This window comes from Equus quagga, chromosome 19 (genome assembly GCF_021613505.1).
Source record: "Equus quagga isolate Etosha38 chromosome 19, UCLA_HA_Equagga_1.0, whole genome shotgun sequence".
NCBI lineage: Eukaryota > Metazoa > Chordata > Mammalia > Perissodactyla > Equidae > Equus > Equus quagga.
The window spans coordinates 4,123,068-4,144,159 of record NC_060285.1 but is presented as its reverse complement, the minus strand read 5'-3'; the positions used below and the strand labels follow the sequence as shown (position 1 = coordinate 4,144,159).

Below are 21,092 nucleotides of genomic sequence, written 5' to 3'. Positions count from 1 at the left end.
TGCTGTTCAAATGTATCTTGGAGGGGCCAGGCTGGTGGTGCAGCGGTTAAGTGCGCACATTCTGCTTCGGTGGCCCGGGGTCTGCCGGCTCAGGTCCTGGGTGCAGACATGGCACTGCTTGGCAAGCCATGCTGTAGCAAGTGTCCCACATATAAAGTGGAGGAAGATGGGCACAGATGTTAGCTCAGGGCCAGTCTTCCTCAGCAAAAAGAGGAGGATTGGCAGTAGGTGTTAGCTCAGGGCTAATCTTCCTCAAAAAAAAAGTGTATTTTGGAGATGAATTCTACACATTAACACACATGGAACACCATCGGCTGTCAGCAAGAGTAATCTGTGTGGTTAGGGGCACCTTCCGGTCTTGGCGTGGAGTGATTGGAGGGGAAACTGGGCAGCTTTCTGCCTTGTGCTGTTTAAAATCTTTACAACGTGCTTTCTTTATTTGAATCGGCCACCTGTAATGTCAGATATATTCATATTCAAACCTGAGCGTAGAAGGCACATACCAAAATTAAATATAAGCTGCATGGATTTTTTTAAATAGTCTTATCAAGAATGTTTATCACTGAAGTTTGGCAAATTTTCAAGTGTTTTACTATACAATTTCTCTTTAGCTTTAAGAAACTTTGGTTTCTTTTCTTTTTTTAAAGATTGGCACCTGAGCTAACATCTGTTGCCAATCTTCTTTTTTTTCTTCTTCTTCTCCTCCTCCTCCCCAAAGCCCCCCAGTACATAGTTGTCCATTCTAGTTGTAGGTCCTTCTGGCTCTGCTGTGTGGGACGCCACCTCAGCCTGGCCTGATGAGCGGTTCCGTGTCTGTGCCCAGGATCCCAACTGGCCAAACCCTGGGCCGCCGAAGTGGAGTGCACTAACTTACCCACTCGGCCGCGGGGCTGGCCCCCAGAACTTTGGTTTCTTACTGTCGGCACTTATTTTGAATTCAAATGCTTTCCAATTTTGCCTGTTAGTGAGACTTGCCTTCTAAAATCCAAGTGATAATTTTATAAAAAGGCCATGAAATATTTGTTACTGTTTAAGGCCCCATTTATGAGAGTCTGTTTCACATAAAACTAGTCCAGGGCCAGCTTCCTGGGTGTGTGACCTGTTTGCAAAGGCCCCAGGCTTGGCAGGGCCCCGCCCTGGGGTTTAATGCGCTGCTGTTGCTGTCTTGGAGTTCTGGATCATTTGTTTAACACAGGGCCCTTACATTTTCAGTTTGCACTGGACCCTGCAAATTATGTAGCTAGTGTAGTATGCGCTAGTCCTGTGAGATGCTCTACCAAAAAGAAAGAAAGAAGATAAGCCTTTGGTAATCAAACACCTTGGGAATTGCCACTTGCCCTGATTTATAGAGCACACTCGTTATGTTAAAGATTCTGGGAGGCCCTAACTTTGTTTGACTCAGTGCTTCTTGAATTGTTTTGACCATGGAACTCTTTTTTTTTTTTAATTTAACACCTTAATTTCTGCTAAATGTACTTTTAAAAAGGCAGTGATTTGCATAAAGTCAAGGCAGCCTGATGGTGTATTTTCCTGAATTGAGGGAATATTGCCAGCTATCCTTTAAAAACATTTCTCTGTGCACCCTATAAATGTTAATTTCTTAAATCTGAGCTCCAGCTTCCTGTGAAGCAGAACTTCCCCCCTAAACTTCCCCAAAATAATGGGAATCTGACTTGCTTTTAAGGTCTTTGGAGAGAGATCATTTTAGTCTTCCTTAATCAGACTTGAGATATTTAGAAATTGGGCTTTGAATTTTGTATTTAGAATATTTTCACTTATTCATGGGTAATTTTAAAAATAGCCCTTTTCCTCAGATGTGGAATCAGACTTTTTTGTCTGACACTCATTGCAAATTCTAATTCTGTTTAAAATTTTGAAGACAGCCCATGGGATCGTTTCAACACCTCCATCGTGCCCCTGTGCCAAGTGCACCCCACAGGTGCCCTGAAGATGGTTTTGGGCTGTGACTCCTCCAGATGCTCTCGTGAGCCCACACACGGGGAACGTGTCATGCCGTGGGTCCAGATGCATGTCAGTGATGTGTTTTGCCCACTGGCAGAGTGATTCTTAAAACCACTGGGCTGCCTGTGCTCTCTTTGTTCATGTCCTCCAGCAGGGACTGAAAATAATGCCTCAGCCCACTTGATCACTGGTCTGTAGAACACGTATCAATCAAGAGCTCCCTTAGAGGCTGTCATCTCTTCTGCTCCGCACACAGATCTGGCATACAATTTGGCCAGCAGTGGTGTTTGTGCCCGTTCTCCGAAGCCCCACCAGACATATAATCCTTGCTGGGGATGTTGGCTTCAAATATCATAGCCAACCATCTCTCCTTTCCTCCACTAGATCCTTATAAAATGGCAGGACCAGTGGGTTTGGATACAAATGGTATGAAAACAGATAGGGAGCTGCCACGGGGCTTTGGCACTTGTTCCAGAACATGGAGCACCCATGGAAGGCTTCAGTCTCATGCACAGGGAAACACAGGCTCGTCAAGGCTTTTCCAGTTTATCTCCAAAGAGCAAGCGTTTAGTAATGCTTGTTTGCTTATTTCTACACAAATGCCAGCTTTCTGAGTTGTATATATTTCATGCCAAATTTATTCATTCAACAGTCAGTGTTAGATAATGATGGTTATCTCTAAAGTTCATAAAATGGTAAAAGTAAGAATTATTGTAATTAAGCCTATTGCAGTAGAATTTAGGAGTTCAGAGAATATTATAAAATATTAGAAGTGCTTTGCTGGTATTCTCTTGTTAGCTTTATTGCCAAAATCAGTACTTCACTTTCGTAGCACTGAAACCCTCACCCAACATCGGGCAATGACAATTACTATCTTACTGATTTATATTGTTGGTTCTCTATTAATGTCATCTTGTCTGGAACTAATTTTGAGGCTGTTGAAGGATGAGGACTGTGTTTGGTACCTATTTTGATTTTCCACAGGTGACTTGGGCGCGGTGGCTGCTCATCAGTTTGACGACAGTTAGGAAGACAGTTTGTTCCCAATTACCTGACTTATTCCAATGTCTTTCTTTGCAGCCTTTTGTCATACATGACATGGAGACATTGTGTATGGCTGAGAAGACTCTCGTGGCCAAGTTGGTGGCCAACGGCATCCAGAACAAGGAAGCGGAAGTCCGCATCTTCCACTGCTGCCAGTGCACGTCCGTAGAGACCGTCACGGAGCTCACGGAATTCGCCAAGTCCATCCCCGGCTTCACAAACTTGGACTTGAACGATCAAGTCACTTTGCTGAAATATGGAGTTTATGAGGCCATATTTACAATGCTGTCTTCCGTGATGAACAAAGACGGGATGCTGGTAGCATATGGAAGTGGTTTTATCACTCGTGAATTCCTAAAAAGCCTGAGAAAACCGTTTTGTGATATCATGGAGCCTAAGTTTGATTTTGCAATGAAGTTTAATGCACTGGAACTGGACGATAGTGATATTTCCCTTTTTGTGGCTGCTATAATTTGTTGTGGAGGTAAGTTCTTGATTTAATCGGCTGGTGACATGTCGTTTACAGCTTCCTATCTTGAAGAATTGGACAGTGGTAAATCTGCGATGAGCGGGAGCCGCGCTGTGGTGGAGCGAGCGTTGGCAGGGTGGGATGGCTCCTGAGCCCCACGTCGCCACTACCAGAACTAAGTGAGATTCTGGCAGTATCGGACCATGTTCTAGCATACATTATGCTATATAAGTATGTATTTAAACATTATAGAAATATGTTCTATTTATAATTATAATATTATATAAATATATATTCTACTTATAATCATATCAAATATTATATTAGGTATAATTAATAATTGTAATGTATCTAATAGCTAATATATATATTAGGTAATATATATTATCTAATATATAATAATTATAATTATATCATAATGTATGGTATATATTATTATTATATACTATAATTATTTTATTATAATATTACATCTGTATTACAGACAGTATTCTATAAAGTGCCATGCAGATGTTAGTTCGGTTGCTGTCACTATTGGTATATTTATGCTATTTTGAAAAGTATCAGGAGCTAACTGGCAGCAATTGCAAAGTTTGCTTTGCCAAAGGAAATGGATCCCAGTGAAGGAAAATCTGGGCCTCTCTTCAGGAAGGTGGCTCTGCAGCCCCCACATTTTTGGCTCGGTGTCACGTTCCTTTAAATAGCCCTGTCCCGGGTATAAGAAGGTCATCCTCTACTGTAAACTCAGCTGACCTTGCCCAGCCTTGGGGGAGCCGACGGGGCCGCTGCCCCGCGAACTGCCAGAAGCTGTACTGCACCCTGTGATTTACCCACTCTCGGCACTGAGGCTGGCCGCGACCGGCAACGGCCCGGACTCCAGAAGTGGAGCGGGGTATGAGCGGCCCAGCCCACGAGGTCTGTCCCTGTTACCATCCAGCTGGGCAGAGTCAAGTGGGAGGGCGTCCTTCTCTCTGACAAAAAGGGTAAAACAACTTAGCAGCTGTATGTAATCTATCACTGTCCTTCGTACACTCAAGATATAGTGCTGTGGGTAAAAAGCAATTGCAGAACTATTTATAGGCAGTATGATCACAGTTTTATAAAAGAAATGCTAATTCTACATCAATCCTATATAAAGAAAAATGTCTGGTGAGATATACATTAAACCTCTATGATGAGGTTAGAATTATGAGGGGGGGTTCACTTTCTTTTTTTTGGTTGAGGAAGATTAGCCCTGCGTTAACATCTGTGCCAGTCTTCCTCTGCTTTATGCTTGGGTTGCCGCCACAGCACGCCTAACGAGTGGTGAAGGTCCATACCCGAGATCCGAACCTGTGAACCCAGGCCACCAAAGCAGAGCGCTGAACCCAGCCGCTACGGCACAAGGCCAACCCCAACTTTCTATTTTTTTAATGTTTAAAAACTAATTATTTTACAACCAAAACACTATAAAAAGTTCCCATGATTAGCAACACTTTTGAAAATCCTAGTAATGAGTGGGGCTTTAAAGCACTGCCTACTGAATATGGATGGGGGAAATTTTCCAGACCAAGGGTGGGACATGTGGGCTGGGACTGAGGAAGTCCCGCGTGCACGGCTGAGCTCTGCAGGCGGGTCACCTGTGCGAACAGTGGCCCTTGCTGCACCTGGTCTCAGAGCTCCCCACGCCAGTTCCTCAGCATCCTTTCCCCTGGTCTCTGCCCTCCTATTCATATCTCGCTCCACTTTCTCTTCAGCTGATTCATGTCAGAAGGTACCTGTAACAGTACTTTATATCACAGAACCCAAGCCTAACGTGATCACACTCCTTAAATATTAGTAAAAAACTTGAAACCAAATATCCGGTTTTGACTCAGGAGGAAGAAGTTCATTTCTCATATTTTGCAAAATTGGTTGTTGTAATCCTCATCAGAATGTATAGTTACTCTTACTGTTTTGGGGTGTTTACCCTCAGACAGGTGGTCATCAGGTAAATGCAAAATGAAAGGGCCAAATTGTAAGGCAGCTAGCCGGTTGAAGGTCATGTAAATATTTAGGAAGGAGTATTTGTCTTTTCTGCCCCTATTGGGCCTAGTGACTTTGAAAACATCTAGTTCCATCTTCTAGTCAAGTTGACAATATCTAAGGCCGCAAAGCTTTTTGTAAGAAAGGCCATGTGAAATAAGAATGTTTGGTTTCTCAAAGTGATAAAGTTATTAGGCGTTAACATGGTGATGATCACATCTCTTCTTTCTTTTGAGAATAGATCGTCCTGGCCTTCTAAACGTGGGACACATTGAAAAAATGCAGGAGGGTATCGTGCACGTGCTCAAACTTCACTTACAGAACAACCATCCCGACGACGTCTTTCTCTTCCCAAAACTTCTTCAGAAAATGGCAGACCTCCGGCAGCTGGTCACGGAGCACGCGCAGCTGGTGCAGATAATCAAAAAGACCGAGTCTGATGCAGCTCTGCACCCGCTGCTGCAGGAAATCTACAGGGATATGTACTGATTTCTTGTAAATGAACAAAAAAGAGAAACTTTTCGAGGTTTTTAAAGTTGACAGCACTACAAATGACAATTGGGAGCAACGCAACTTTGCACAAACATCCACCATTTTAACCTTAGAGAATGGAAAGTGTAAGCTGTAGGTAACCAGAATCCTAGTCCACAAATTTCTTTCTTTTTTTAATCAGTACTTCTAAGAGCATGCAAAGAATTGAGATGCTGGTGATAAGTGGCTAATAGTCAGGACTTGGAAAATTAAGGAGAATGATGTTCAGTAGTCTGATTTTAACGCGCCTGATGTTAATCAATGCAGATTTCTTTATATCACACTAGAAATGTACCGTTGAATCCACCGGCAACCTCCACATGTGGTCGGTCTTCCCATTTTACCACACTTTGGCTATCATGCTCCTGTGTAATTTTGAGAACTAATCAGCACTTTTAAACTTTTATAATCCTGTAAATCTAGTTGTATCCAAAGGTTAGGTATTTAAAAAGCAGCAAAATATTTATTTGGAAGACTTCAATTCTGTTTCCTGAATTTGAAGAAAGACAACAGGCTGTTTTTTAATCATAGGATTTCGAGTTTCAGAGAATTCTTTGATAAGCTATTAGGATGCACAGTCATTCTGTTTTCGGGTCACTGTTTTCGTGGTCGCAGTGAATACGTGGAAAAGCCAGTTTCCAGATTTGCGTAAAAGATCCTGGAAAACCACATCTCAAGAGACCCCTCTGGACTTGACCATGTGCCTGTGTAAGCCAGCGTCTGTGGCAAGCAGGTAAAGCAAACTCTGCAAGCGTGCCAGCCTCCATTCCTCTCACCTCCACTTCCTGTCAGATCTGAACTGACTGAGTCAGGCTGTTGGGGGCCATGATAGTGTTTTTAGGGGCAAACTGACAAGATATTTGTAAATGTTCCTCTGGGCCCCGTGTGTCAAGGCAGCTCCTTGGTCTTTTCCAGTGTTGCTATTTAAAATATGCAACTTTATTTTTTTTAACTCTTGGTGGTAGTAGATGCTCCCTGGAGTAGAGAAGGCGAGGCCAATGGGACTTTATAGGCTGGGCTGGGGTGAGGTGACCTGGAGAACGAGGCGGGGTACAAAGTCCTTCAAAGGGTGGTTTTACTTAGTCTCAGGATTTGCAACAGGCTGGTTGTTTTTACAGAGATTTAGAGAGTTAAGTCTCCTTTTCCAACCACACATGTAAGGTGGTTTTTCCAACATCTAAAATATCTGTTTCAGCCTTAAAGATCGACTTCTCAACTTCGGTCCGGTTGTGAAAGCAGTGTGGATTATGCTTTTTGCATAGGCCATATGGACCTGGAGACACTTTCTCTTTCTGGCCACCATAGTAGATAAATTGTCCCGTGAGAGAGCTTTTGGTAGTCCCTCCCTCCAACCCAGACTGGGCTGAGCCTGCCAGTACTGTTGCCTCCCTGGGGTCACTGGACGCCTCACCAACAGCACTTACGATCTGGTTGTACCCTCGATGCCCCTCCCACGCCATCTTAAGAAGATTGGACTCTAGAAGGGCATTTTATTGCTGTTAAAGAATTGATTAAGATTGATATTGATAAAGTTCCCAAGATCAGCATTGTGAAAATGCAACAGTAGAAAGAACAATAAAACTGAGACTTGAACTAGAAAAAAACGAAAGTTACAATTAGGACATCCTTTTAAAAATTGCACATTTAGTGGTATGTTTTTTTAAAGATCCAATCAAAGGATATGTTGGAAGCAAATAAAAGTATTTCCACATATAAATGACACCAATCAAGAAGTCATCCTAAGTCAGAAAGGAGCTAAGCTTTGAGGCACATGGCACATCCATTTCACCATTCTTTCCTAAAATGAGAATTCCTTGGACTGATGAGACTGGAGGGCTGTGGTTTGTCTGAGGTCGCAGGGTCAGTGGATTCCAGTGCCAGGCCCGTGTTACCTCCATTGACCACCAGCCTCTCGCTCTGGTGTACGCTCACAGATGCCACTCAAGTGGACAAGGACTCGGAAAGTGAGCCTCAAGACCCAGGCTTTCAGAAAAGTCATTCATTCTGTTTAGATTTTCATAAAACCTATCTAAAATAGCTCCTTATTTCCTGCTTTCTGCAGTAACAGTCAAGCTGACGGAAGACACAGGATCTGCGTTAGTGGTCTTCGAGAGCACTTGGTTCTCTTGGGGCCTAGCTGGACTACCAGCAAGGAGAGGCCAGAAAGGAGGCCACAGGGACCTCGGCTTGAATGTCATTTGATGCTGTTCACTTTTCTTAATAGGACGAAAATCACGTGTTCCCATTCATTTAAAATAATACAGCATCAATAATGGCCACTCAGAATATTTTGGGTCACCTAATCAAAGACTCCTCATAGCATCGATAGTCAAATATAGACGAATTATTCACCAGTTCACTGAGCTGTAGTATTTCACATAGGAACTATTGAAAGAGTGCTTGCTGGGTTTCAGTAGACATCAGCACAGAGTACAACAGCAACTTCGTAACAGGCTCAGGAAGCTTCCGGCCACAGGCGTGCGGCCGCCGCCTCTGGTGGTGCAAGCAGGTCCTGCCTCCTTTTCACAGCTGTGACGGATCTTCAAGTCACTGCTTGAACCTGGCCCTTCATTTTCTCCACCTGTAATAGCAAAACGTGCCAAACTCCTCAGAGACCACAAAGTTACCAAAAGCTTTTGTCTCATGTGCTGATGAGAATGAAAGGATAACTGGGGCTCATCCGAGACGTGCCTCCTAACCGTGCCAGCCAGCTCTGGCTTGGGGTCCCACCTGGTTCTCCCACCCCATCCCACAGCGTGTCCCTCCTTTTCCGCCTCCTGAGCGTTTACGCTGAATTCTGCACCTGCCACCCCGCAAGAAGCCTGAGGGCTGCACGTGCTCGAGGCCATTTCGGTGAAGTCCAGTATTGCCAAAAATAGGAGGCTCCCAATTGCATCAGCGAGAGCGGGATTCAGGAGCAGTTGTCAGAGCACTAGTGAGCTGTTCCTCTCTTCCCACCTGCTCTCCAGTTTCCCTGTGACCTTCCTACAGTTGGCTCATAAGTTGGCTCATAAGTACAGAGCAGGTATGGATATGCACAAATAATGAACATGAAGTCGAGGAGAAAGAAACTCGGTGCTCAGTGCATTCAAGAACGCCGGCGAGAGCTGTCCCTGTTTTAAAGGGAGTCTTTCTCTTCATTTTAAGAGCACAGAACATATCTTTCTGCTTGTACTGATGCGTTTCTTACATAGGCCACCCAGAACTCTAAGGAAATAAACGGGCTTGGGGACTGTGCGATCCAGGGACGGGGTAGCATCCTAAGATCTGAGCAGAAGCTCAAGGCACAAGTAAAATCTTTTGTTTGATGTATGATAAGTAAACTATTAATTTAGCAACTATTTTTTCCCCAAATCAACAGTATAACAGCTACCTCAATAGACATATCACAAACCACTGTTAGAATTAAGGTACACCAGCTCGGGGGCCCTATGGTGCATCTGCAGGCAGACCGTCTGTGCTCAGGGCTCAGAGGCTGCATACTCACCTCTGCTTGTCCGCACGCTGAGAAATGAGAAGTTATGACTTTCTAAAGGAAATTCTGTTGTTTAAAGGGAGCGTCAAAGATACACACGTGCAGAAGTTGCTGCCCCGTTTTAGTGAGACTGAGCACGAGCATGATGCAGGGTCAGGAGAAGCAGTGATGGTCTTGGTCTGCAGTGACCCGCCCACCAAGGGCCTCCCCCTCGTGTTCAACTATGCCTGCTGGCTGTGTAGCTGTCCAGGGAGAGACTGCCGGATGAGGATGGAAGGAGATGCCTCCAAGCAAACCTTAGGCGGATGGTGACTTCCCGCCGTCTCACCCTGCTGGCAGCACCTGTCCCTCTGTGCTTGACTCCAGGCATTTCCTGCCTCATGCTCCCTTTTGCAAACCATGCTGACACTGGGGACATCTGATGCTTAGCAGCCGGATGCACAATGGAAGGTTTTTTTGTCTTGACCCAATGGCCGTGCCTGTCTTTGGAACATCTTAATGAACTCCTGTTTAAATATGGGTCCATTGTTTCAACCAACCAATCCGGCGCTCCCAGCTAAGACTGACTTGGCCGCGGGCCTGGCCTTTTGGGGGGCTTCCATGGCCCCAGGGAAAGCCAGCCACCTTCAAAGTACCTCTTCAACCCTTGTGGCCTTTCAAAACACAGATCCCACTAGGAAAACATGTCAAGTGCTCACGACTCCCCAGCTACACCGCGGATCTTCACAGCTCTCAAAGAAGGTTCCTGCCGTCTCCTGCAATTCTCAGCCCTTTGAGGGGATCATCCCCATTTTAAAGTGGAAACATGCAGGCTCAGGGTGAAGGGCCGCCTGGCCCTGCAGGTCTCTGGCCCCCAGGTGTAGCGCACTTTCTCCACCTCCGCGCTCTTGCCAGCCGCTTACAGCCCGGCGAGTTCAGGCCCCGGCCCTCTCCTACACCCACGCTCTTGTGGGCCAGCCTGGTCAGCCTGACGCCGCTGTTCCTGGAGGAGTTACTTGCTTAAAGCCTTCCTTTTAAGCTCACAACAGTGGTGTGGATCCAGGAGGGGCAAGGAAATTCTATTGCCCATAGAAGGCACAAACTAAGATGAGGCCACCAGTGGGGGCTTCCTGAGTATTAAAAAGTGTCCCTGGAAGATTTTTTCCACACCCAGCGTTTATGGCATTGGCACTGCCAGGCACTAGACGGTTCCAAAGCCAGACTCTGTATTTGTTCTCATTTTAAAAGTGGCCCAGCTCCTCTTAGCTCTTGGTCCAAGCTGACTCATAGGGCTCCCCTGGGATTAAGGACTCTTACCAACCAAATCTTTGCATCGAGTTGTCAGCTAAGGAGACTCTTGCCTTCCTGACAACAGCGACCTTCAGACGGCACAGTCTGAAGTAAAGTGTCCGTGAATGGCTCTGTGGACAGCTCAGCTGTGCTGTCACCATGAGGAGCAAAAGAAAGGGTGTGACAAATGTTGACTAATCTGCCTAAAGTGGGCTGGCAGCTCCTCGCTAACCAAGGAATTCTTTGATGCTGTTACGCTGTGTAGCGGCCTTCCTTTTCCTTTCTGAGTGCAAGGACTTTCCCCAGGGAAGCACTCCTCTGGAAGACCTTCTGCCCAGGAAGATCTAAGAGTAGGCTCCAAAGATTGAGGTCTAAGTTTTTGCTGAGATTTATACATATTTTAGGTGCCATTTTAATAGAATTCAGGAAAATGGTCACTGACCTCCAGCCTGTGAAACACACTAGAGTAAGAATAAAGTGACAAATCTGGTGTGACTCAAGACATAGGAGATCCATATATTTCTCAGGAAACCACAATACAAACTAAAATGTGATATTGGAAGTTTTGTAAGAAAAAAAAAGACAGTCTTCATGCTTTAGTTTAAATAGTTGCATGCTTTCCGTTATGCTGTTTTTGTGGAATGCAGCAGGTTCTTAAACTTTATTTCAGTAGAGCGGGCTACAGGCTTATTTCTTTAAGAAGCTGTGGTGCAGACCCGCTGGTTGGAACAGAAAGCGCGTGGCCGCCGCCCAGGGCTGCCTTCCGCACGGCCCTGTCCCAGCTTGAGGGGCCTGGGCTGCCTTCTCAGATCTAGAGTGGGACTGGCCACTGACCGTCTGCTTCTCAGAATCTCAGTTTGAAGCGTGAGAAATAGAACCATTTATTTCCCCTCCCCAAGAAGGGGGAGCCATAGCATATAATGCGGTCCAGCTGAAATACACACAGCCACATCCTTTTGGAATCCTTTGCCAAACAGAACAGACCAAACTGCATCCATGTGCAGTGTCACATCTTGACTGAAGCAATTGAGAACATCAAGGCCTTCAGTGGCCCCATGGCTATTACATGCATTCTTTCAAAAAAAAAAAAAAATGAAGAAACATCAATTTTTTACATCATAGAGAGGAAATTAAGACCTGGGTCAGATGTTTTAACTTAAAATGTTTGCTAGTTTGGGTCAAATGTGAAAACCTTCCATGTCTTTCTCCAGAGAAGGGAATTACCAGCCTCCTCCTCTCCTGCCCTTCTCCCTCCACCCAGCATCTAAAAGTCATTACTAGGCTGAGTGGATACAGCATCATGGAAGCAGGTGCACAGCATGAGCCCTGCCTCCTAGGACAAGGGGTGAGCTGCAAAACCAGGGGCACGTGGCCAGAGGGGCCTCAGGCCTTGACTCAGCCTCCTCGAGGCAGGGAGGTCAAGCTTCAGGCCTTGAAGACAAGTGAGTGACCATTCTTTTCAAGGTAAAATCATTCACTTTTGGGAACTGTCTTCTCTTAAAGGCACAGATGGTCTGTTCCTTTTTTTAAGGCCTGAAAAAAAAAGTACCTCACAAAAGATGCATACCACTCAGTCATACCCTTTTCGGTAAGATTACAGTATTCGCGTTCGAGTATCACTATTTTTTTCTGCACTGTATGGTGAAAAGAACTATGTTAATAGCTGTATCTTAAATACTGTGATTTGAGGGGTTTTTAAAATGCTAATATAAATATTTTACTAACTTACAATCATGCATCTAATAACAAATGTTCGGGTTCTTTTGAAATCAGTGTTAATTGATGTATGCTCTTAATAGCCTGGCTCTGGGACCTATAGGAAACACAAAGGAAGCTGAAACGTCACAACTAAAATGCAACTGCACACACACACACACACACACACACACACACACACACACACACACGTCCAAGCTTTTCATCTCTCCTGAGCCACGTAGAATTGTTTTTCACTGTACAAATCTGTTTCATTCATCACACTTCACCGGCAAGCAGCACAGCGAGCCCATCTCATCATTTCTACCGGCAAGGCCGCCTTAGGCCCAGGTCAGAAGTCAATGTTGCACACAGCAGGGTCTCACCGAAGACCCTGACCCCTTCCTGCATAGTAAGTAGCCATCTGCTCTTCAGGAAGTTACTGCCTGTGGGTTTTTACCAAAGACTTTTCAATTTGAAAAATGCTTTCAGAAATGATTTGCACCAGCTGGTTCTCTGGCAGCCTCCACACGGCCCAACCCGAAGCATAAAACAGAAACCACAGACTCCGTGAGTCTCCCATGCGTTGTTTTCCATCTTTGCAAAATTCCGTCTTGATGTGTATCTGTCCCGCCCCTTCGGTCCACAGGGCCATTGTGCTGAGACCCGCCAGGGAGAGTATTTGACGGACACCCCATCAGGACGGTGCAGGTTTCCAAAGCGAGACTGAGCTTGGTTTCTGGGCGTTTGTTTATCGTTACTTTTCCTGGGTGCCTTACACTCTCGTAGTATTCAGGGCTGACAGACCCTTTGTTTTTCGACCGAACAGGAGCAGTTCCAAAGGAGATCTTCGTGAGCAGGCTCTGGTGTCCTCTGGGCAGGGGGCATCCAGGGCCTCGGGAAGCAGGGGTGTGCAGAGAAGAGCAATGGCATCTTCCTCATCACGTTAACTGATAGTAGTTCCAGGCAATTAGAAAATGGCTATAAAATAACTTTAATTTTTAAAAAATCTTATTCATTTTCCCACTAGGAGATTGAACTGATCATATATATTGATTTATATCCTGAATTTGGGGGAACTCATATGTTTGGAATGTCCTACTGTAAGACTGATGAATGTAAAGACTTAATTTCAGGGTACAGTTTTGCCTTAATGGTTTTAAAAAAATAAACTATTTTTTAAAATTATTTGGTGAGTTTTGAGTGATACTGTGAGATGAACTGTTCGGTTTGAAAAAACCAAATCCCCAGCTTTGGTGTCTGCCCTTAGCCCGAAACAGTCCTCCCGCCCACTCATCTGTGTTGGCCTTCCCCCGAACAGAGTCCCTTTTTGTTCGTCAGTGGACAGAATGGACCTGGGACCGTGTGGCCCAGGAACATGACATCCATTTGTCTAAAGTAACATGAAACAGGGGAAGCTTTTAAAAGTGTGGGCATCTGAAAATAAAACCCAGCACACAGATGGGTCAGCACAAGCTCTTTATTCATTCTCTCATCAGACAGGCTCCTAACACGCCCTGGGAATGTGAACTGGCCTTGCAGTAACGATAACATGAGACAGAGCACTTCCTACCCTCTAAGAACTAGCAGACAGGAGGGAGCTCACAGTTCCCACTTGCTACCATGGGGGCTATGAGGGCAGGAGTGCCGTGGGCGGTGCCTGGGGGCGGGGTGCCCCAGGACAGCCGGCAGTCTGTGGGTTTGAACTTCACAGGCACCGAGGGCTGAGTTCACTATGGAGAGGAAGCAGGCAAGCAACAGAATGGCTCTGAGGTGTGAGCACGAGTGAGGGAAGGAAGCTGAGGGCATTCCTCTGCCTTGGAATGGAATTGGGCCTGGAGCTGGAGCCGGAGCCTGAGGGACCAGAAAAGGCCAGAAGCACCAACATTCAACCTCTGGATCTACCACCAGGCCCACAGCACCCACGGAGAAGACTGGTCTCGTAGATGTTTCAGGGGAAGGATTATTTTCCAAAACATTAACTGCTTCTTTGGGTCTTTAATTATAAATATGACACATGGTCAAGATTAAGAACATTTTCCAAGCATCACATAAGGATGGGAAGTAAAAATTTTATCCCCCCAGTCATCCCAATCGCGTTCTGTAGCTCTCAGTACACCTCAGCATCTTCCCACAAGCATACAGGTCGCCTCCCTGTGAACCGTTCTGCTGACTGACATCTTCGTGGCAGGAGCACTCACTTTCTGGCATCTGGGGAGGCAGGTGACACCCCCCGCCATGGCTGGGAGAAGCAGCCCCTCCTGCCTCTGCATGAGCACAGATAACATGACCCCTCAATGTGACCACACAGTGTCCCCATACTAGATCAACAGCTCTGAGACAGTGGGCCTCTGTCTCTTCGCTGCTGTGTCCACAGTACCCAGCAGAGCAGCGTGGCACATGGAGGCAACTCCCGGATCTGATGACTCATACGCAGGGTTAACAGGAGCCTTCCATACCTGGCCCTGTGCAAGCAGAAGCCAGGGGAGGACCCTGCAGGAAAGCCTGGAGCCTCAGCCTCCGAGCAGGAGAGCAAAAGGGCCCACAGGCCCGACTGTGGCTTCCCTTTGTGGCCAGTTCCTGTTCTCGGTCTCAGGGGAGGGGAGCTCTGGAGCAGAGGGCTGGGTTTGCAGGGTGTCTGGTCTGAGGTCTGCCTTTGAGGTGCCTTCTATGTGGCTCCCGGCCCTGCTGCTGTTGAGGCTGCACCCCAGCTACCTCAGGCTGCAGATGCTGCTCCCGACGGTCCAGAAACAGGCCGGGCCAAGCAGCTCCCAGCTCAGCCCCACCTCGATCCAGAAGCCCCGTGCAGGGCGCTGCTGTGGACCTCGCACCTGGCTGCACTCACGTCCGAGAACTGGGCTGGCTGGCAGGCCTCTTTGATGGAACTTTCCTTTTCTCCAAGTCTTGCCGAATTTCCTGAGGGAAAGCATCAATGTTCTCCTGGACACAGGGGAGGCAAAATCTCTTGGAATAGAATAAACTGCATTCCTGAAAGAAGAGGGGAAGGAAGGGGGCTGAGTACCACGGGGAGCCTGGTGCAGCTTCTCCCGGAGGCCAGCCCTTCACCGCATGCTGGATGGAGGCGCTGAGCAGGGCCCCCAGGATACACAGACAGCTAAGAAGAGACAGGGACGGTGTGGCCAGAGCCAGAACAGCAGGAGGGAAAGCAGGGCCCTGGGGCCTGGCCAGCCACGTCGAGGAGAGTGATCTTTGCCTAAGAGAGAAAGAAATGATGGAGGACTGCCGGAGAGGAGGGGCAAAAGAGCCAGGGTGAGACCCTGCAGGCAGTGGGTGTCGGAGGGTTTTCAGCATGTGGGAATCCTCCAGTGAGAATGGCAAAGGCGTCCAGGAGAGAGGGATGCAGGCCTGGGTTAACCAGGGTGGGAAAGCGGGACAGGACAGAAAGACTCCAGGACTGCCCTGCTTCACTGCAGGCTGAAGAGAAACCATGAGAAGCTGTGGCACAGGCCACAGCTACATGGTCAGAAATCCCAGATCCCTCCCTAGGGCTGTCACAGCAGTGGGACAGGGGCTTGGTGACCACTGATGCTCGGAGCAGCAGGGTGTAAGAGGTCCAGCCCTATAGATCAAAAAGGCCATGGTCGAGTGGCTTCTCTGGGTGGAAGGCCAGAACGGTCCCAATGTGTCCACTCTCCCCCTGCCTCCACCCTCTAACACCAAACTCCCGATTTTCATCCCGCCCAGGGCCCGGCCCATATACTACCATCCCAGCTGCTCTGCAACTGGGTGTAGCCACGTGGCTAAGTCTGGTCAGTGGCTGTCATTGGCAGCTGTGGGCCACCTCCAGGTCATGCCCTTCGAAGGAATGGGTGTGTGCTCCCTGTCCCTTCCCAGCAGTGGAGATGTAGATATGACGGTGGGAGCTGCAACAGCCGCAGTGGCCCCAGCAGATGCTGAGTTGAGGGTGGCAGCCGTGCCCTTCCAGCCAGCACTCCCTGCTCTGGACTCTTACACAGAAGAAAACTAAGTGAATCCTATTTGTCTCGATGAAGCCACTTAGGGAGTCTCTCTGTTCCTGCACCTTAGCATGTGCCTCAACTAAGACAAGGCTGTCCTTCCTGCAGTTCTCAGAAGAGGTCTGTTCCCACGAGGAGTCACTCCCTAACAACCTACCACTTATTCAAAGAAGGCTGGGGATTTCTGAGAGCACCCTGGGCACCCTCCCCTCTGCTGACCACGTGTAGCCCAAATTCCCAGGGGGTGCATTCGAGGCTCCTCCCACCCGGCCCCACACCCCTCTCCAGTCTCAGCTTCCCAGCTGCTCCTCTCCGGCCAGAGCCTCAGGATCGTCAGCCGCCCCATCTCCTCAAACACCCCAAGGTGCCGTGTGTGTCCTCCCTCCCGGCTCTGCCTGAGCTGAGGCTTCCTCCCCTGACCTTTGAGGGACGGAGGCTGTGTCAGTGGGGTCTGTGACATGGCTCCTTTGCTCGCACTTTGCCCCCGGCGGAATGCGTGGGGACCTCAGACTGTGGGATCACTCAGACTACAGGGGCCACACTCCTCAGCTACACCTCCATCCGTCCTCGGGCTCTCAAACAGGAGGCTCAGCAATCTCGGTGAAGCAGGCCCACTCGGGCTCTCGGACCCTCAGTCTCCTTGCCTATAGGACGGGGTAATAACCTGCTTTGCCCAACCACCTTTGGGGCAGGATTGCAGGAAGCCTCACAGGTAAGACAAGTCACAAGCAGAGGGCCTGGCACACCACAAGTGCTCAAGAAAGTGGGCTCCTACCTCTGGAAAGTGCCCCCAGAACACTTAAAAGGAAGGTCGCTATCCCCTGGAGGCGAGGAGCATGACGGCCCCCTGCAGAGTTGGGGGGAGGAGGAAGAACTATTAGGGGTCCCTGGGGGTGGGGCCGAACCTCCAAGAATCAATTTCTCTTCCTCAACCCCCGCTGAGACCCCCTACCTGACCCCAGCTCGCCCCTCTACCTGTCCCCTCCCCCTCTGTGGGCTGCAGGATCCATCCATTATGAGGTGGGCCAGCTGGCCTCTAAGAACTACCCCACCGGCCCTCCAGCCTAGGGACTGTGAAGGCTCCTAGGGTCACCAGGAAAGACTGACACTCACACAGTCCTTGGGAAAGGCTCACGCGTCACCTCTCCCACGATCACACGTGTGGGGTCCCAGCCTCAGGGAGGGACGGAAGGCAGCCCCAGCCACATGCGGCTTACCTACCGGGCCCACACACACCAGCCTGCTGCATAAACTGCATCTCGAGCCGAGGATCAGGAATCTGTCTTTGTCCGAGGTGAAGGGGTCCTTCATGACGTAGCTCTCCTCCAGGAGGCTGTAGGACAGTAAGTGATGCCAGCGGTCGGAACAGCCTGAACCTCTGCTCACAGAAGCTGGGCAGCAGCATGGACCTCCCCAGGGCCTGCACACTGCAGGCTCATGGAGGGAGGGGCTGGTCCCCCTGTGCCACCCAGTAGTAACAGAAAGGCAAGCAGTGGGGCGCCAGGCTGGAAGTGAAGCTGGACCTGCTCTGGGCTCTGTACCAGCTGTGGTGGAGAGACCCGCTCCTCTTCAGCTGGAAGAAGGGCTGCTGCCAGCGAGCCCCCAGACCCCAACCTGACTAACCAGAGTGCGGGCAGGGTCACGAGGTCCCCCCCAGCCCTCCAAGCCCTCCGCTCACGCCAAGGAACAGTGACGCCCACTCTCAAGTGCTTCCGCACAGGGAGCACTAGGGCGCCTTACACCCTGTGTATGGTCTGGCCCCACGTCACGCATCAGAAAGGAGACCAGAAAGGAGGGTTCCATGATGACATCCCTGGTTCCCGGTCAGCAGAAGAACCCCAGACAGAAGAAAGAAGCCTTGTCCCCGCCACTTGTCCCACATGAGTAATGTACTGGTCAACTTCCCTCAATGGTGCATTTGACAAAGGGCAGGTTGAAGGTCAAGAATCAAGCCCTGAGACCCACTGGCTCTACTCTAGGCCTTCCCTGGGCAGATTCCTAGGAAGCTGGTCCTCAGGACTCACTCCCACCAGTGCAAGGGCCTCAAGGCAGGTGGGCTTCCGGCTAAGAATGTTGTCTCCACAGGAACCAGAAGGAATGGCAACCAGACTCAGGCCCACATGAGGCCGCCAGGGCGCCTTTCATTCCCAGCTGCTGAGCTGTTTCAGCTGGAGCCATGGGGCTTCTACCCCACAGCTGGAGCGGGTGTTGAACTCTGAGCTGAGCAGAAGGAAGGGGCTTAGGGGTTCTGGAAGAGCTGGCTGGCCCTCAAGCCTGTCCTGTGCCTCCTCAGGTCACATGTGAAGCAGCCAGAGCCTGGAGGGGTGGGCCTAGAGCACAACACCCAGGCCATGTGTCAGACTCAGGCCAACCAGCTCCGAGTAGGGCTTCCTGGGGCCACTAGGACACTGGTACTCACACGACAGACTGGGTGTCAGGGGGCTTCTGCCCCACATAGCTGTATGGAGCTGTCAAGGCACAGAGCTGGCACGTAAACACACCCAAGGGACGGCACTCTGTCTCACACGCCATCTGCAAGATCAAGAGACAGGGCACAGCACCTTCAGAACCAAGAACGACACATCGCAAAGCGTCCTGCTGCATGCTGCTTACTCACAAGACACAGGGCGCCCCTTACAGACAGGGAACCGTGAGTTCAGAGTAAGTACGAGTTCAGAGTAAGCGCTCAAGGTCACACATTATTTTCAAGTGCACATGGGATATTCACCAAGAAAGGCTATGATGCTGGGCTATAAAATGGGCCTCAAACTTTAAAAGACTAAAGTCATAGAGTACGTTCTGCAACCCCAAGATCATTAAAATCAGTAACAAAAAATCTCAAAAAATTTGGAAATTAAATGGTATACTTCCAAATAAGCCATAGTTTAAAGAAGAAATCACGAGGGAAATTAGAAAATATTTTGAACTAAATGAAAACCAAAACACAATATATCAAAGTATGTAGAATGAGGCTTAAGCAGTGGTTAAAGGGAAATTCACTGCTTTAAATGTTTAAACTGGAAAAGAAGGTTTAAAACAATCATCTAGGTTTCTACCTTAAGAAGCTAGAAAAAAGCAAATTAAACCCAACATAAATAGAAAGAATAAAATAATAAAGAACAGAAATCAAAGGAATAGAAAATGGACAAACAATAGGAAAAAAAATCAATAAAACCAAAGCTGGTTATTTCAAGACTTCAATAAAGTTGATAACCTCCACTAGACTGATAAAGAAAAATGGGAAGAAGATACAAATTACCACAATCAGGAATGAAAGAGGGGACGTCCCTAAGACTACAGACATTAAAAGGGTCATAAAGGAATATGTGAACTTTTTATCAAAGAAATTAGAAATTTAGGTGAAATGGACAGATTTCTTTTAAAAATGCCAATTATCAAAAGTAACTCAGAAAGAAATAGAAAGCCTAAATAGCCCTCTATCTACTAAGACAATTGAATTCATAATTTAAAATTTTCCAAAAAATGAAATAAAACACCACCAAAAAAATTTCATGCCTAGATGACTTAACCAGCAAATTGTCAAGCATTTAAGGAAGATGTAATACCAACCGATAGAAACTGTTTCAGGATAGAGAGGAAGGAAGACTTCCCCAGTGATTTTATGACACCAGGATCACATGGACACCAAAACTAACAGGATTACCCTGATACTATTAACCAGACAAAGCTGTTACAGGAAAACTATAGATCAATACAATATCCTTCATGAAATAGATACAAAAATCTTTAGCAAAATATTAGCAAACTGAATTCAATAATATGTAAGAAACCTAACACCTCATGACTGAGTGGATTCACTCCAGGAATGCAAGCTTGGTTTAACGTTCAAAAACCAATGAACACAATTCACACAATAGTAACAGAACACAATAGTAACAGAATAAAGGAAGAAAACCATAGGATCATTCCAATAGATGCATTAAAAAGTATGATAAAATTCAACAGAATTTTACAAAATTCAAGGTTCCGGGTGGTGCTTCAACCCTACGGGACTCCCCAACTGACTACAGAATAAACTCCCTTCCTTGGCAGTTGAGGTCTCTTTAACTTGGGTATCATCTTGTCCAATTACTCACCCCTCCTCACGTGCTGTCCTTCAGAGGGCCCCTGTACTTCTCCACCTCCTTGCCTTTGCTTCTGCTGTTCCTTCCACCTGGAGGGCTGTTCCCCACATCTCTACCCAAGGAATTGCCCTCTGGCTGCCTTGCAGATTTTCTCTTTATCTTTGGCTTTCAATGCTTTGAATATATATTTACTCTTTCTTTCTTTTAAACTTATTTATCCTGCTTGTGCTTCTTTAAGCAGCCTTTGATCTGTGGTTTCATATCTTTCGTCATTTTTGGAAAATTCTTGAGCATTATTGACGTGGATCAAGGCTGCCCCGGGGAGAGAAGCCTAAGGCGTCCTGGCCTATATGCCGATCATGACCTGATTCATATCTAAAGTTATATGACCACATAATAACCAGACCCCACCTGCACTGACATGATTTAATGACTTTTTACATCATCTTTCCTTTGTCTGGTAGAAATAAGTGACGCACCCATGCCTTATAAATTTAGCCCTAACCCTCAACACATTGCAGCCCTTCACTGCCTGTGGGTCCCGTCCCCACGCCTGCAGCCCTTCACTGCCCGTGGGTCCC

The 21,092-nt window shown here is 47.5% G+C and overlaps 2 protein-coding genes across 12 annotated transcripts in view; one reads left to right on the top strand and one right to left on the bottom strand.

The window, feature by feature from the left end:
- PPARA (peroxisome proliferator activated receptor alpha) overlaps positions 1-13,637 on the top strand; it is a 72,793-nt gene extending 59,156 nt beyond the window's left edge. For all 7 annotated transcript variants that reach the window (XM_046646407.1, XM_046646405.1, XM_046646404.1 and 4 more), the window contains 2 exons: positions 3,043-3,490; positions 5,721-13,637. In XM_046646407.1, coding sequence (XP_046502363.1) covers positions 3,043-3,490; positions 5,721-5,968 — 696 coding nt within the window. In that variant the 3' untranslated portion in view covers positions 5,969-13,637. The remainder of the gene's footprint in view (positions 1-3,042; positions 3,491-5,720) is intronic.
- A 278-nt stretch (positions 13,638-13,915) lies between these two features.
- Positions 13,916-21,092, bottom strand: part of CDPF1 (cysteine rich DPF motif domain containing 1) — a 7,945-nt gene continuing 768 nt past the window's right edge. For 2 of the 5 annotated variants that reach the window (XM_046646854.1, XM_046646849.1), the window contains exons 2-4: positions 18,846-18,958; positions 17,648-17,759; positions 13,916-15,437 (exon numbers count right to left, since the gene is read on the bottom strand). In XM_046646854.1, the coding sequence (XP_046502810.1) occupies positions 15,291-15,437; positions 17,648-17,759; positions 18,846-18,958 (372 nt within the window). In that variant the 3' untranslated portion in view covers positions 13,916-15,290. Of the gene's footprint in view, positions 15,438-17,201; positions 17,274-17,643; positions 17,760-18,845; positions 18,959-20,523; positions 20,976-21,092 lie in introns of those variants that run through there. The other 3 variants (XM_046646853.1, XM_046646852.1, XM_046646850.1) reach the window with 3 other exon arrangements.